Here is a 13,525-nt window from a genome sequence, read left to right as displayed (position 1 = left end):
TGTCCCACTTCATTCTCCAGAACTAGATCCAGCACTCTTTCCTTCCTGGTTGGGCTGGAAACACACTGTTCCAGAAAGTTCTTTTGAACACATTTCAGGAATTCCTCCCTCCCGTTGCCCTTTACACTGTTACTGTCCCAGTCTGTACTGGGATAATTGAAGTCTCCAGTTATCACTACTCTACAGTTCTTGCATCTTTCTGTAATTTTGCCCACAATTGTTCTCCTCTATCTCTTTCCCACAATTTGGTGGCCTATAGTATACACTCAGTAGTGTAGTAGCTCCTCAATTGTTCCTTAATTTAATGTTCAGATTATTCCAGAATTATCGCTACAATTGTTAAATATTACTTCCATTGGAGGTTACTGAATTTGATGCTGAATTTGCAAATTATTTTCCTACAGTTTGTAGGTTTGTCAAATCGGTTTGAGAAGATTGAAAATATTCTTTGTGGGGCATATTTGTTAATAGAAAGCAAAATCTTCTGTTTGCAAATATTTTGTCTTTAAAAAAAAAACTAAATTTGCAATCTAGTTGGATATATTGAAACTTAAGTTGGAAAGTGTGTATTGAAGGGCATTATGAATTCATTTGCCTGGCATTAGGAACTTTGTACAGGATCAGAAAAGGTTCTGCAGTCCACCTGCCCAGTCTCGAAATCTAATACTTCTCAACTGCCCACATCCATAAATATCTTTGGTTGTTTCCTAAAACCTCTCTACTGTCTGCTTCCCTAGGCAGCCTGCTGCACCCATTCACTACCCTCTGCATAAAGTAATTCAATCTAAACAGTCTGCGCACTTTCCCTCTTCTAAGTTTGAACCCACGTCCCCTAGTTTTAGAGTTTGACAATTTCAAACATAGGTTCAATTTATCTGTTCCTTTTAAGAATCTTGTATATGTTCTCCTCTCAGCCTTTTCTTCTGCACAGTAAAGAATCCCACACTCTTCAACCTCTCCACATAGCTCAGATGCCCTAAGCTACATATCTGTATAGTTGCCCTTTTCCACATTGCTCCTGAAGTCTGGATATCCTTGCTATCGTATGACAGCCAAAATTGTAGACAGTACCACCAGGTGTGGCCGTACCAGTGCCTAATACAGACTCAATATCATCTCCCGAGATTTGTGCTCTGTTCTTGTATATCCCAAGATCCAGTTAGCTTTCTTTGCTGTTGCTACATACTGCGCTATTGGTTTCAGTGGGCTATCTGTCAGTACCCCAGATCCCTTTCCTGTTTTGTGTCCTGTTTTATAATTCCACTGTTCATTTCTCTTCTGTAGTCTCACATAACTTGCAGTTGTGACTAATTAAAAGCAATTTTCCATTAATTTGCCCACTTTCTCAACCTATTCAGATCCCTTTTGTATTGGGTTTACCGCTTCCCTATTATTTGAACTCCCTCAAATTTGGTGTCATCTGCAAACTTAGTTTTGTTTCTGTCCCCAGTTCCAAATCACTTGTATAAAGCGATGGCCCCAAAACTGGACCCTATGGCCCCCCACCAGTGACCCCTTGCCATATTGACCCAGCTTTGATAACCACCCTCCTTTCTCTGGTTTATCCGATTTTCAATCCACATCAAGCTTACCTCCTGTTCCATGCTTTCCTGCCTTGTGCATTAATTGTTTGCCTGGCACAGTATTAAAAGCTAATGCCAAGATCTAAATAAATCTCTACAAAATTTCCATTGTCAAGAATTTGTTAGGCAACTCCTCCCTCCCATTATTCCACACTGATTCTCTCTTGCCATACACATTAAGGTGTTTCATTATATCCAGATGCCTTCTGATACTTATACTCAACTGGTGATAGATCATAGCCTATAGTTTCCTGGATGATCCCTATACCCCTTATTTTTAAAAAACTGGTAAGTTAGCTGCTTAGCAATCCTTGGATGCTACTTCCAGTTTTGCTAACCACTTCTTTAAGTACCCTTCTTTCTGTGAAGTCTTTCTGGACCTGGTGCCTTGTCTACCTTTAACTTCCTCAGCCAGTAAATGACCGCCAAAAATGAAATTTCCATTTCTTCTACTTATTCTGCCCCCTTCTCCCCTGGGAAATTCAACTTCTGTGCTGGGAAGACTGTTAATTGTATCCATATGATTTATATCAATTAGTGTTAATTGTATTCATGTGTGTATCAATTGGGAACTCTTGTATCAATTTATGAGAGCTTATCTAGGGGGTGCATTGTGGGTAATGTGAATCTCTGAATAAAGGCTTGGAAGCAACTGAAGACCAGGCTCCAGTATTCTATCTTACAACACCGGGCTATCCAATTTATTACATGGTAGCAGAGGATGGTTGCCTAAAGGTGGAGGTTGGAAACTACGATATTTTTGTTTGAACATTAAAAAACTTGACAGCCTTGTGGCCATTGTGGAAAATGGCGGAAAGCAAGTTTAAATCATCGAGGTACGATTTCCCTCTGATGTTCTCGGATTTTGAACCATCAGGAGATGCTTTAGATGTGACACTAAGTATCATCATGAGGCAAATTGCCCAGAGTGAAGACTCGGTCTTTGAGATGATGCAGGAAGAAAGTAGTTCTGAGGAAGAGGATGAAGATAATGATGACTGTAAACAGATTATACTGGTCACAAGGAGTTTTATCCTGTGATGAATGTATTAGTTGCGGATTCCTTTAATTGTGCAGTTTTAGTGCATGTACTTCAACTGTATGTGGGGTAGATTGGTTAACATGTCATCTTAATTCACTAAGTGGTGAGAATCGACACAAGGTTAAAGAATATGAAAGGTCTACGTGTTTTAAGTTTGGAGATGACAACACCTTGAGGTCACTCGAGAATGGTAATTCCATGTAAGATAGCTGGAATAAACCATTTTATAAGTACGGATGTACTCTCTAGTGAGACATCTATGGTTTTGGGTCAACCTTCCATGAAAAAGGCAAAAATGAAACTTGACATGGAACACGATGAGGCAATCATTTTTCGGAAATCGGTTGATTTGCAGTTTACCCAGTCAGGGCATTATTGTAACCCCTTAATAAAACCCGATGTTTCTCATCAGCATGTTAGGCAAGTATTAATGGCATCAGGTGATAAGAATAAGAGAGAAAAAAACAAATTGTCTTAAAGTTGCATAGACAATTTGCCCACTCAACTTGTCAATGTTTAAAAATCCTGCTAAAAGATGAAGGTGTAGTTGATGAGTATACTAGGTTCATAGAAGATATTAGTGAGAACTGCGAAATCTGAAAGGAGTATAGATGGACGCCCCCATGTCTGATCATAAGTGTTTCATAAGCACGTGACTTTGACGAGGTAGTTACCATGGATCTAAAGGTATGGGACAAAGACAGAAATGTTTTCATCTTGCATTTTATTGACCTGGCTATGAGATTTAGTATTTCTACACTAATCTATAGTAAGGAGAAGAAGGTTATTCTAGATAAAATTATGGAAAAATGGATAGGGACTGGACTTGGGACACCAGCAAAAGTTTTGACTGATAATGGAGGCGAATTCGCCAATGCAGAGTTCAGAGATATGTGTGAGAACATGAATATAATTGTCATGAATACAGCAGCTGAGAGCCCTTTTAGCAGTGGTCTTTGTGAAAGGAATCATGCTGTGATTGACAGCATGGTGCATAAAATTTTGGCTGATGGAACAGAGTGTAAATTGTCAACTGCCCTAGCATGGGCAGTTCATGCAAAGAATTCTCTTCAGATGGTTGGAGGATATAGTCCTTACCAACTAGTCTATGGGCGCAATCCCAACTTACCTTCTGTTCTTTGATCCTCCTGACCTAGAAGGTACTACAGTTTAGTGCCATTTTTTTCTGAGCATTTAAGTGCTGTCCACTTAGGGAGACAGGCTTTTATTAAGGCTGAGGTATCAGAAAATTCGTAGAGCACTGAGGCATCGTATTCGACCACCTGAGACAGAGTTCAATTCAGGAGATTTGGTATACTATAAAAAAGAGGGTCATAGGGAATAGAAAGGCCCTGGTAAGGTAATAGGTCGTGATGGTAAGACAGTACTTGTCCAACATGACAATCAAACTGTTAAGGTTCATTCCTTACGATTAATTGGAATCAATTATAACATTTCGGACTCTTGAGCAGTTGGTCGAAGTAAACGAGACACCTTGTTCCTCAGATCTTCATGATTTTTTGATGAGGTTCCTGAGGTACAGACTGAGGTAGATCAAGGGCTGAACAGTGGTAATGTCAGTGATCATGAAACACATGCCAGAGCTATCATATCCATAGAACAATTGCCCAAAGTGGCTACAAGGGTGACATATGTTCTAGAGGGGACTAATGAATGGAGGGATGCAACAATTTTGGGACGTGCAGGCAAAGTTACTGGTAGGTTTAAATTTTGGTTGAATGTTCAGGATGGCCATGAAGCGAGGTCCATGGACTGGCAGAATGGGGTAAAAGAGTGAAGAGTAAGAAAGTGAAGTACAAGTATTGATAGGGAGTCTGGAAGTAAATCTCACGTCGGAAAACAATCACGGGCTAGGGATGTAAGAGGGAAATCTCGCAGTAGTAGTCCCTACAGACATCGAAGTGGAAGTAGAAGACGTAACTTGATGAGGTCAGACAATGAAACAAAGACCACAGAACAGTTACGTAACAGAATTAGAAGCAGAAGTCCTCATGATTGTGACGTTTTGGTGCCTGCCAATAAACTTGAGGATAAATGGGTAAAAGAGGCAAAACAAAGGGTGTTGGATGGTTGGAAAGAATTTGGAGTTTATTCTGAAGTAACAGATATGGGTCAACCAGCTTTGTCACATAGATGGGTTTGTACTGACAAAGTCCTTGCAGGTGGGACTTATAAGGCTAAAGCGAGGTTGGTAGCCAAGGGTTTTGAAGAGAAACTGGGCGAAAAAGATGTTTGAGTGAATCCTCCCACTGCTGGAAAGGTAATCTTAAATCTTTTTGGCTCTTTTGGTAACATATTCACGGGAATGTAGGTCGATTGACATAAAAGCCGCATTCCTGCAGGGCGATACTTTCCAGAGAGAAATGTTTCTGAAACTGCCTATAGAGGCAGCTGTAAACCATTTTACAACACCAAGTTATAGTCCAACAATTTTATTTGAAAATCACAAGCTTTCGGAGGCTTCCTCCTTCCTCAGGTGAATGTCAAGAAATCCTCGAACCTTTCGCATTTATAAATCACAGAACAATACCTGGTGATTACAGATAATCTTTCCAACTGCCCGTTGCCAAGGCAATCAAAGTGTTCAGACAGAGAGGTGTTACCTACAGGACCACCGAATATACAAACAACCAAAAAAAAAGAGAGAGGCAGAAACATAGAAACATCCAGAAGGAAGAGAAAGACAGCAAATGACCCGTTATATTAAAAACAGATAACTTTTGTTCGCTGGCGGGGTTACGTGTAGCGTGACATGAACCCAAGATCCCGGTTGAGGCCGTCCTCATGGGTGCGGAACTTGGCTATCAATTTCTGCTTGGGTAAGCGTACTCCAAGGCGGCCTTCGAGACACACGACAATGCAAAATCGTCGAACACTTTGATTGCCTTGGCAACGGGCAGTTGGAAAGATTATCTGTAATCACCAGGTATTGTTCTGTGATTTATAAATGAGAAAGGTTCGAGGATTTCTTGACATTCACCTGAGGAAGGAGGAAGCCTCCGAAAGCTTGTGATTTTCAAATAAAATTGTTGGACTATAACTTGGTGTTGTAAAATTGTTTACAATTGTCAACCCCAGTCCATCACCGGCATCTCCACATTATAGAGGCAGCAGATGCAGAAGGAAAACTATGGAAACTAAACAAATGCGTCTATGGCCTGAATGATGCTTCCAGGGTCTGGTATTTTTCGGTGAAATCTGTTTTGCTGAACATAGGTTGTGTTCAACTAAAATCGGATCCCGCAATGTTTTATTGGTACCATACGGAAAACTTTCAGGCATCTTCATGATTTCTTATGAGGTGGTACTGTGGAATTTGAGATTCGTCATTAATAAGATTAGAGTAGAATCTAAAATTGGGAGTCAGGCCTGTGGGGCTTTTAAATATATTGGTTTTGATATCAAGCAGAGTGGATCTGGTACAACTTTAAATCAACAGTCCTATTTAGAGAATGTTACTCCCATCCCGGTAAATCATACTAGGGCATCACAGAAAGGTGATGTTATATCTAAAGAAGAGACAGAGCAATCATGAAGCTTGATTGGTCAGTTGAACTGGTTGTGCACTCAGACTAGACCAGATGCTAGTTTTGATGTGTTGGTGTTAAATACTTCATTGAAACACCCCATAGTAGAGAATGTTTTAAGGGCAAATAAAACATTACGAGAATTAAATATAGATAAATGCGTACTTAGGTTCCCATCCTTAGGTGACCCAAAGAAAATGAAGCTACTTATCTTTAGCGATGCTTCACATGCTAATCTTCCTGATGGGTATTCTAGTGCAGCTGGTTTCATAGTGTTCCTTATGGGTGAGAATGGGAAATGTTGTCCTTTTGCTTGGGAAGCTAAGAAAATAAAAAGGGTTGTTAAAACTATTCTGGCTGCTGAAACACTGGCTCTTGTAGACGCAGTAGATATGGGATTCTATTTGGCAAATATTTTGAATGACATCCTGATAGTACACCGACTGAATGTTATATAGACAATCGTTCATTGTGGGATAGTGTGAGTGAGAAAAGATTACAGATTGATCTTGCTGGCTTGAAACAAATGCTGGAGAGAAAGGAAATCTCTTAAAATTAAATGGGTGGATTCAAGCCACCGACAGTCGGATTGTTTTACTAAAAGAAGTACATGTACGAGGAAATTATTTGGGGTCCTGGAGAAGGGTTGCCTCCCAATGCAATGCTGTGACTAGTATAAGTTGTAGAGTGTATGGAAGTTTTTGATTTTTGAAATTTTTGTTTGTATTGTGTATATATCAAGTTTAATTATTATTTAGAGAGAGAGAGAGAGAAACAGGAATCTGTTAATTGTATCCATATGATTTATATCAATTAGTGTTAATTGTATTCATGTGGTTCTCATTTGTATGAGAGCTTATCCAGGGGGGTGCCCTGTGTGTAATGTAGTTCTCTGAATAAAGGCTTATTCAGAGATCCACATTGGCGGAGCGGGCTCGAGGGGCTGAATGGCCTACTCCTGTTCCTAAGAAGCAACTAAAGACCAGGCTCTAGTATTCTATCCTTCACCTTCTGGCTATCCAATTTCTTCCAAAGATTCCCATGAACACAGAAAATAATATATTTGTTATCCCTTCGTCCATTAATATTCTGTCACCGTTGGGATCTTTCGTTGTCCTCACCTCTCTTTCGCCTGCTTGTTTATGAATATATTTATAGAAATATTTGACATTTCTCTGACCAGTTTCTTAACCTCCCATTTACCATATCTTTTATTTGTCCCATTGCACTCTGCTACGCATAGCGTTATACTTGAACGATCTTTTTGCCCTTATTCTCAGCATTACTTCCACTGTTGCCCACATCGGCCTTTTTCCTCTGTTACTCATCTTTCCTATTGGTATGCATAGGTTCTATACGTTCTTCCATGCAGCGTGAATGTTTGTTTTTTAGTTTTATTTGACATATGGAGACTTATGTCAGTACCTCAGAACTGTAATGATGATATTGGGTGGGTGAATTAGCAAACCCCTGTACTGGTTCTGGGACAGCCTTTGTGAACAACTTAATTATCGCATATTTTAGTCCTGAATCCATTATTTCTTCCCCTTAATATTGTCCGAAGTTGGTAGTCATTTATATGAAATGTGTAATGCATGTCATTACATACAATAGGATCTGAAAGTAGAGTCTGAGAGGATCCATCGTACCAATATTGTCATCTGTACTCCTGGCCGTCTTCTGCAGCATATGGATGAGACTACCTACTTCCATGCTTCTGACCTTCAGATGCTTAGTAAGTGCATTGGATTTAAGGGAAATGTATCTTGGGGGGGCACTTTTCGTTCAGAGCAAAAAGCAACGCACTTACCAGAATTTTCATTGATACTTTGTAAAAACACTAATTTTATTACTCGCATGGAGATCCTTGAATTGGGTTCCTCTCTACCAGGTCACTCCAATGACATCCTTGTGCGTTCTAGAGAAACTCAATAGGAAACACTGGGGGCTGCAACGTCAGACCAGCTTGAATACTGCTCTGCAGGACTCTGGGAAACCACACTGTAGGCTGGGACTGCAGGGCGAGTGACATAGTTTCCAGGAACTCTTCAGCTCTGGTCTGAGTTTATGGCTCTTGCTGTTTTCTATGGAACCTCTGTGGAATACATGAGGTCACATTCTGTTCATGAAAGCATTGGGGTGACCTAGTAGTGAAAGGAATCTGATTTGAGGCTCTCCACGTTGGTAATTAAAACACAATTCTGGTGACCATTTTTTCCCCTATAAAATGGATGATTGCTTTGAACAAAAATGACTCCCCTTCAACTTATCTTTTCCCCTTTAAATAGATCTTGTGTCTGTTTTATGTTTGTTTTAAAATCATCTTTCATATTTAAATGGTTTTGAGAATCTGGTTATGATGAGTAATGCATCCTTGTCATTCAGAAGAATTTGAGTTTTTAAAAAAAAATTAACTTCCCCCACCCCACCCAACCCCCCCCCCCCCCCCCCCCCAATTTTTCCTCCGTTTTTGGATTGTTTTTTTGTTTTGAGCGACAGTAGGTTGTCCTAGGCTATGTACTTAAAAAAAAAAAGTGTGCTTCCATATAACTACTAACACTGCTTCTCAGCTGCCAGTTACAAGAATGTCCTGAAATATATACCGGGGGATGTACCTGACCTGCACTTGATGGCACAGCTGAGATTGGGATCTCACTATGTGAGAAATTGCAATGTCCTGTTACACTCTGGCACAGAATGTTGGTGTTCCTGGGCACAACATCACTACATTACTATGAGCTAATTGAACCAGTCAGTTTCTAGTTACGGTCAACAAGCTTCTTTACAATGTCAGATTTCATTGGTCTACAGCCAATGTGTGATGAGCCTGAAATATTCAGCTTTTCTTTTCTTACCTGGAAGTGAAAGTTTCATCAGTTGTTTGCCTGTCGCTTTCTGGGGTCTCCCTGTGCTGTGCATCTTCTAATTGCTCTGTGGTTGGCTTCTAAGAAGTATGTAAGAATGATTGGTGTGACTTGTTTTACTCCCCACCAGTTGTCTTACCTATGATAAAGTGCCTGGCCTTCACTCTGTCTTCCACAGTGTTGTGCTTGATATTAGGAACTCATCATGTGGAAATTGCAATCATTGAACTGCATCTCATCATTAAACTGTGAAAGATGATGCACAAGGACATGAAGGTTTATGTGAGGATATCAGAATGGTTTGAAGTGAAGGAAGGAGTCTGGCAGGCGTACATCTTGTTGGTTGACTTGTTCAGTATTGTTATGGACCATGAGGCAATAGGAAGCAGAGAGACTAAAAGTTGCAAGAGCAGTCCAGGAACACTGTATGTGGAAGAGGGTGCTATTCTCGCTGTATCCTTGGTTACTGGTCTCCTGATCAGCAAGGACCCCTATGCTGAAGGAAGGGGAGGCTCAATGCAAGGTTTTCAGAACAGCAAGATTTTGCCTGTAGTACAAAGAAGAGTAAGTAAAGATAAAGGAAGATTGAAGAAAATGTTACAGCTAGTGAGAAGGTGGAAGTGGTGTATGAATTTGTATGCCTGATGAAGAGGATGTACGAAGGTGATGAAAACATGTTGCTCTAGCTATGAGTATCTTGACAGACTACGGAAATTGCTCAAGTGGAGTACAGACGTCATGTGAGAGTGCACAAAGATAGTGTCCAGTTGACACTTCTGTATGGTATTGAGAGCTAGATCTCGAGGAAGGCACAAAAGCAGAAATTGGGTGTTTTTGGATTACATTTGTGAGGATGTTGGATATTAACAGAGTATAGAGTGACCAACACTGAATTGAAGTGAATGAATGGCCAGCGTACTGAGCATGTTGCAGCGAGACAATTGTGATGAGCAACATGTATGCTGTATGCCTGAAGACTCATATCCTCAGTAGACTATGGTATAAGCCCCAGTTGTGAAAAGTTCAATAGGGAGACCAGAGCTGAGGTGATGTTTGGGACGACCACAGCCAGAAGATTAAAAGAGGAGGATTGCAGTTGCTAAGATTTGCAGCATCTGTGGCCAATCTGGTTATGATCACTGACAGATCTTACCACTCTGTGAATGCAGTGCATTGAAGATCAAATTTGCTGTGGCGTCATGCTGTCCTGGAACAAAATCATAGTTTCTTAGAATAAAATAGAATAACCTTGCTTTTAATTTTCTGGGAAAATGCTGCTACAGTCCTCAAAGGGATAAATTAACTTTGTGAGGTTGATTGTATCAGGACTGCACTGTACAAAATTAAAAGAAAACTTATCTGTATTTGAATACTTTTGCTCGTGGCTATCAGTAACTAGTTTTGATTACAATAGAATCTGCAATGATCCACTGTTGTAATGTGTAAGGTTCAGCAGTGAATATATTCAAATCTGAGTTGATTGTATATAATCCTTTTCCTTCACCAGGATGTGTTTTTTTCTCTCTTATTACAGTCTTGGATGAAGCTGATAGAATTTTGGATATGGGCTTTTCTGAAACAATGAATGCCATTGTGGAAAACCTCCCAAAAAAGCGCCAGACTTTGCTTTTCTCAGCAACACAAACTAAATCTGTCAGGGACTTAGCACGACTGAGTCTGAAAGACCCAGAGTATGTTTGGGTTCATGAAAATGCTAAATTCAGGTAGGTTGTCATTATTTTGCTTAATATAACAAGGCTGTAAACTTACAGAAGACCCTCAGACTTTTATTTCCTGTAAGATAACTGTAAATAGTAATAATTTTTGTTCTAGTGTAATGCTTGTATCCTGAATGTCCTGTAGGTCATTCACAACTTGTCTCCTGCGCAGGCATAAATGTCAGAGTTGTACTGCTTCGCTTGTCTGTTTCTCAAATCAAAAACAATTTAGTTACAACTTCAATGAAGTTACAGAAGTTCACAGGAAAGAGTTTGTGTTTATGCTCTCTCGCGCTCTCTTTCTCTCTCTATTGTCTCCCCCCATCTCCATCCCCATCCCCATCTGTCTTGCTTTCTCTTTGTGCATGTGTGTCTGTTTCAATCTGCATATACTCACTTTTTTAATTGCTGTTGAGTGGGAAATGGTGGATCAGACTGCCTCAGGAGTATGTAGAGTGGGCCAACTGCTTTTCTGAAGTGGTGAAAATCAATGTTGAATTCCATGGATTGCAGAAAGCTCATCTCAGACTTCAAAAAAAAAGCAGTGCAGTACTTCAACGATATTGAATTTTTTCTTACCCTTCCTAGGGACTAAAACTTAATACAGTTACAGTAATTATTTTGTAGACAGCTAATCCCTGTTCAAATTAGCCCAACCTTGACAGCCTAGATGGTGGCATGTTCTACTAATTGTTCTGTAGCTCATCATGATTTCAGAGTGACTGATCAATCAGTGTAATATTGGCCCCAGCTGCTTGAGTTGTCCCGATTGCTCCCTGCTCCTATTGCTGCTCCCCTGTTCCATTGATACTGCTCTTGATTAAAGTTGACTTCTCACAGACGTGCATAATTTATCGTGCTGCGCAGTGTGGCCTCAAAAGTAGACCTCAGACAGTGGGATGTTTTATGAAAACTAATTGCCATTGTCAGATATTAGCTTTGATGGAGAAGGGGAGGGAAAATGATTTTTGGTAGATGTAAAAATCATTTGAGTTACAATACTAGGATGGATACCTAAATCTAAGCATTATTGGGCTGAGACTTGGAGTTAATTGGCATTTTTTTGTGTTAGAGTAAATATATACTGTTTTGTTTGCTGTCCTGTATGGCAGGGCTGTGCATCCTTTTGGATCAGGGGGCTGGATGCACATCCTGTAACCACAGAGTGGCCGCACCCGCTTTGGAATGAGGTAGAATCATGATTAAACACCATATCCAACCCAAAGTCTTTTTTTATTGTAGTAAAACATTTACTTATTTATTGAACAAACATTGGCACACACTTCCACAGGTATCAGTTTTGCTTGTGAGATCTGGGCTTTATATTTACAGCTAAACACACAATAATTTACTTCTGCTTTGTCACGTCTTTCATTCATTGTCCACAACAAAGCTGGTACCATGAAAGAATGTACTGCAGATGTTTATCAGTGAACCTTGAGCAGAAGCAGAACTTCTGCTGGTTCCTTTTTGAGAATTTTTCTTTTACATACGTAAACACTAGCTGCTGAATAATGAAAGCATGTAATGAATGTGACCCTTCAGACCTTAAGTTTCGTCTGGCAGGTACTTGTATAATGCTGGCACACCCACCACATCAGTGTCTTGCTCTTCAGCTGGTCATTGCGTGGGAGCTCATTTAGTACAATTTGAATGTTTGGTGTGACACACTCACTGCTGACATAAAAAGGGTTTTCAAGCATCTCTGGCAATCTGTTATGAAAGTTTTGGAAACTGTTGAAGAGAAGTTGCAGAAGAGTTCAGATTCTGTTGAAGCAATTCAGGCTATTTGAAAAGTAATCCATTGAATTTCTACGTGTAAAATAGGAACCTTATTTAGGTTTATTTGCCTTGTATGCTCCCCAAAGCGGTAAGTTCATGATCACATGGGTGTTGTCAACTTTTCTGTCTAAGATTTTCAGCTGGCTAACGCCCACATTGTTAGTTGTTTCATCCATAGGAAGGTTGTGCTTCATGAAGGTCTGATCTTTTCAACCAGTTGTTCTTATGAAGCCCGGAAACAGTTTTTCCTCAATGATTTTGTTGCATGATAAGCAAATGTTGATGAAGACGGACTTCTTCCCTCAATAGACAATTTCTGCCATGGCCTCCTTGCAATGCCTCACAAAAGCACCTTCAGTGCAATAATGTCTACTGTAACAAAACTGTCTGAGAGCATATCCTTCATGTCACTCTTAGCACATTGGAAAACATGGTGCTACAGTGAGGGTGGATTTTTCAATTTGCTGACCTTCTCATGGCAAAACTTACCCTTTTTATCCTGCAAATTTTGATTCATGTTTGGTTTTGTAGCACTATCACAAGTTATATTCTTAACACTGCACAGTTTGTGACACACAAAACAGCGCCTCTAGCCAAGCTGTTCTAGTACAGCTACAACACTGGCATCTACCCGACAATGTGGAAAATTGCCCAGGTTTGTCCTGTCCACAAAAAGCAGGACAAATCCAATCCGGCCAATTACCACCCCATCAGTCTACTCTCAATCATCAGCAAAGTGATGGAAGGTGTCGTCGACAGTGCTATCAAGCGGCACTTACTCACCAATAACCTACTCAACGATGCTCAGTTTGGGTTCCGCCAGGACCACTCTGCTCCAGACCCCATTACAGCCTTGGTCCAAACATGGACAAAAGAGCTGAATTCCAGATTTGAGATGAGAGTGACTGCCCTTGACATCAAGGCAGCATTTGACAGAGTGTGGCACCAAGGAGCGCTAGTAAAACTGAAATCAATGGGAATCGGGGAA

The 13,525-nt window shown here is 40.3% G+C and overlaps 1 protein-coding gene across 1 annotated transcript in view; it reads left to right on the top strand.

The window, feature by feature from the left end:
* ddx10 (DEAD (Asp-Glu-Ala-Asp) box polypeptide 10) overlaps positions 1-13,525 on the top strand; it is a 306,011-nt gene that overhangs the window by 32,866 nt on the left and 259,620 nt on the right. Inside the window, exons 5-6 of the mRNA XM_067986115.1 lie at positions 7,788-7,908; positions 10,572-10,761. Of these exons, the coding sequence (XP_067842216.1) occupies positions 7,788-7,908; positions 10,572-10,761 (311 nt within the window). The remainder of the gene's footprint in view (positions 1-7,787; positions 7,909-10,571; positions 10,762-13,525) is intronic.

Source organism: Heptranchias perlo, chromosome 6, assembly GCF_035084215.1.
Source record: "Heptranchias perlo isolate sHepPer1 chromosome 6, sHepPer1.hap1, whole genome shotgun sequence".
NCBI lineage: Eukaryota > Metazoa > Chordata > Chondrichthyes > Hexanchiformes > Hexanchidae > Heptranchias > Heptranchias perlo.
This window is presented reverse-complemented; position numbering and strand designations above follow the sequence as displayed.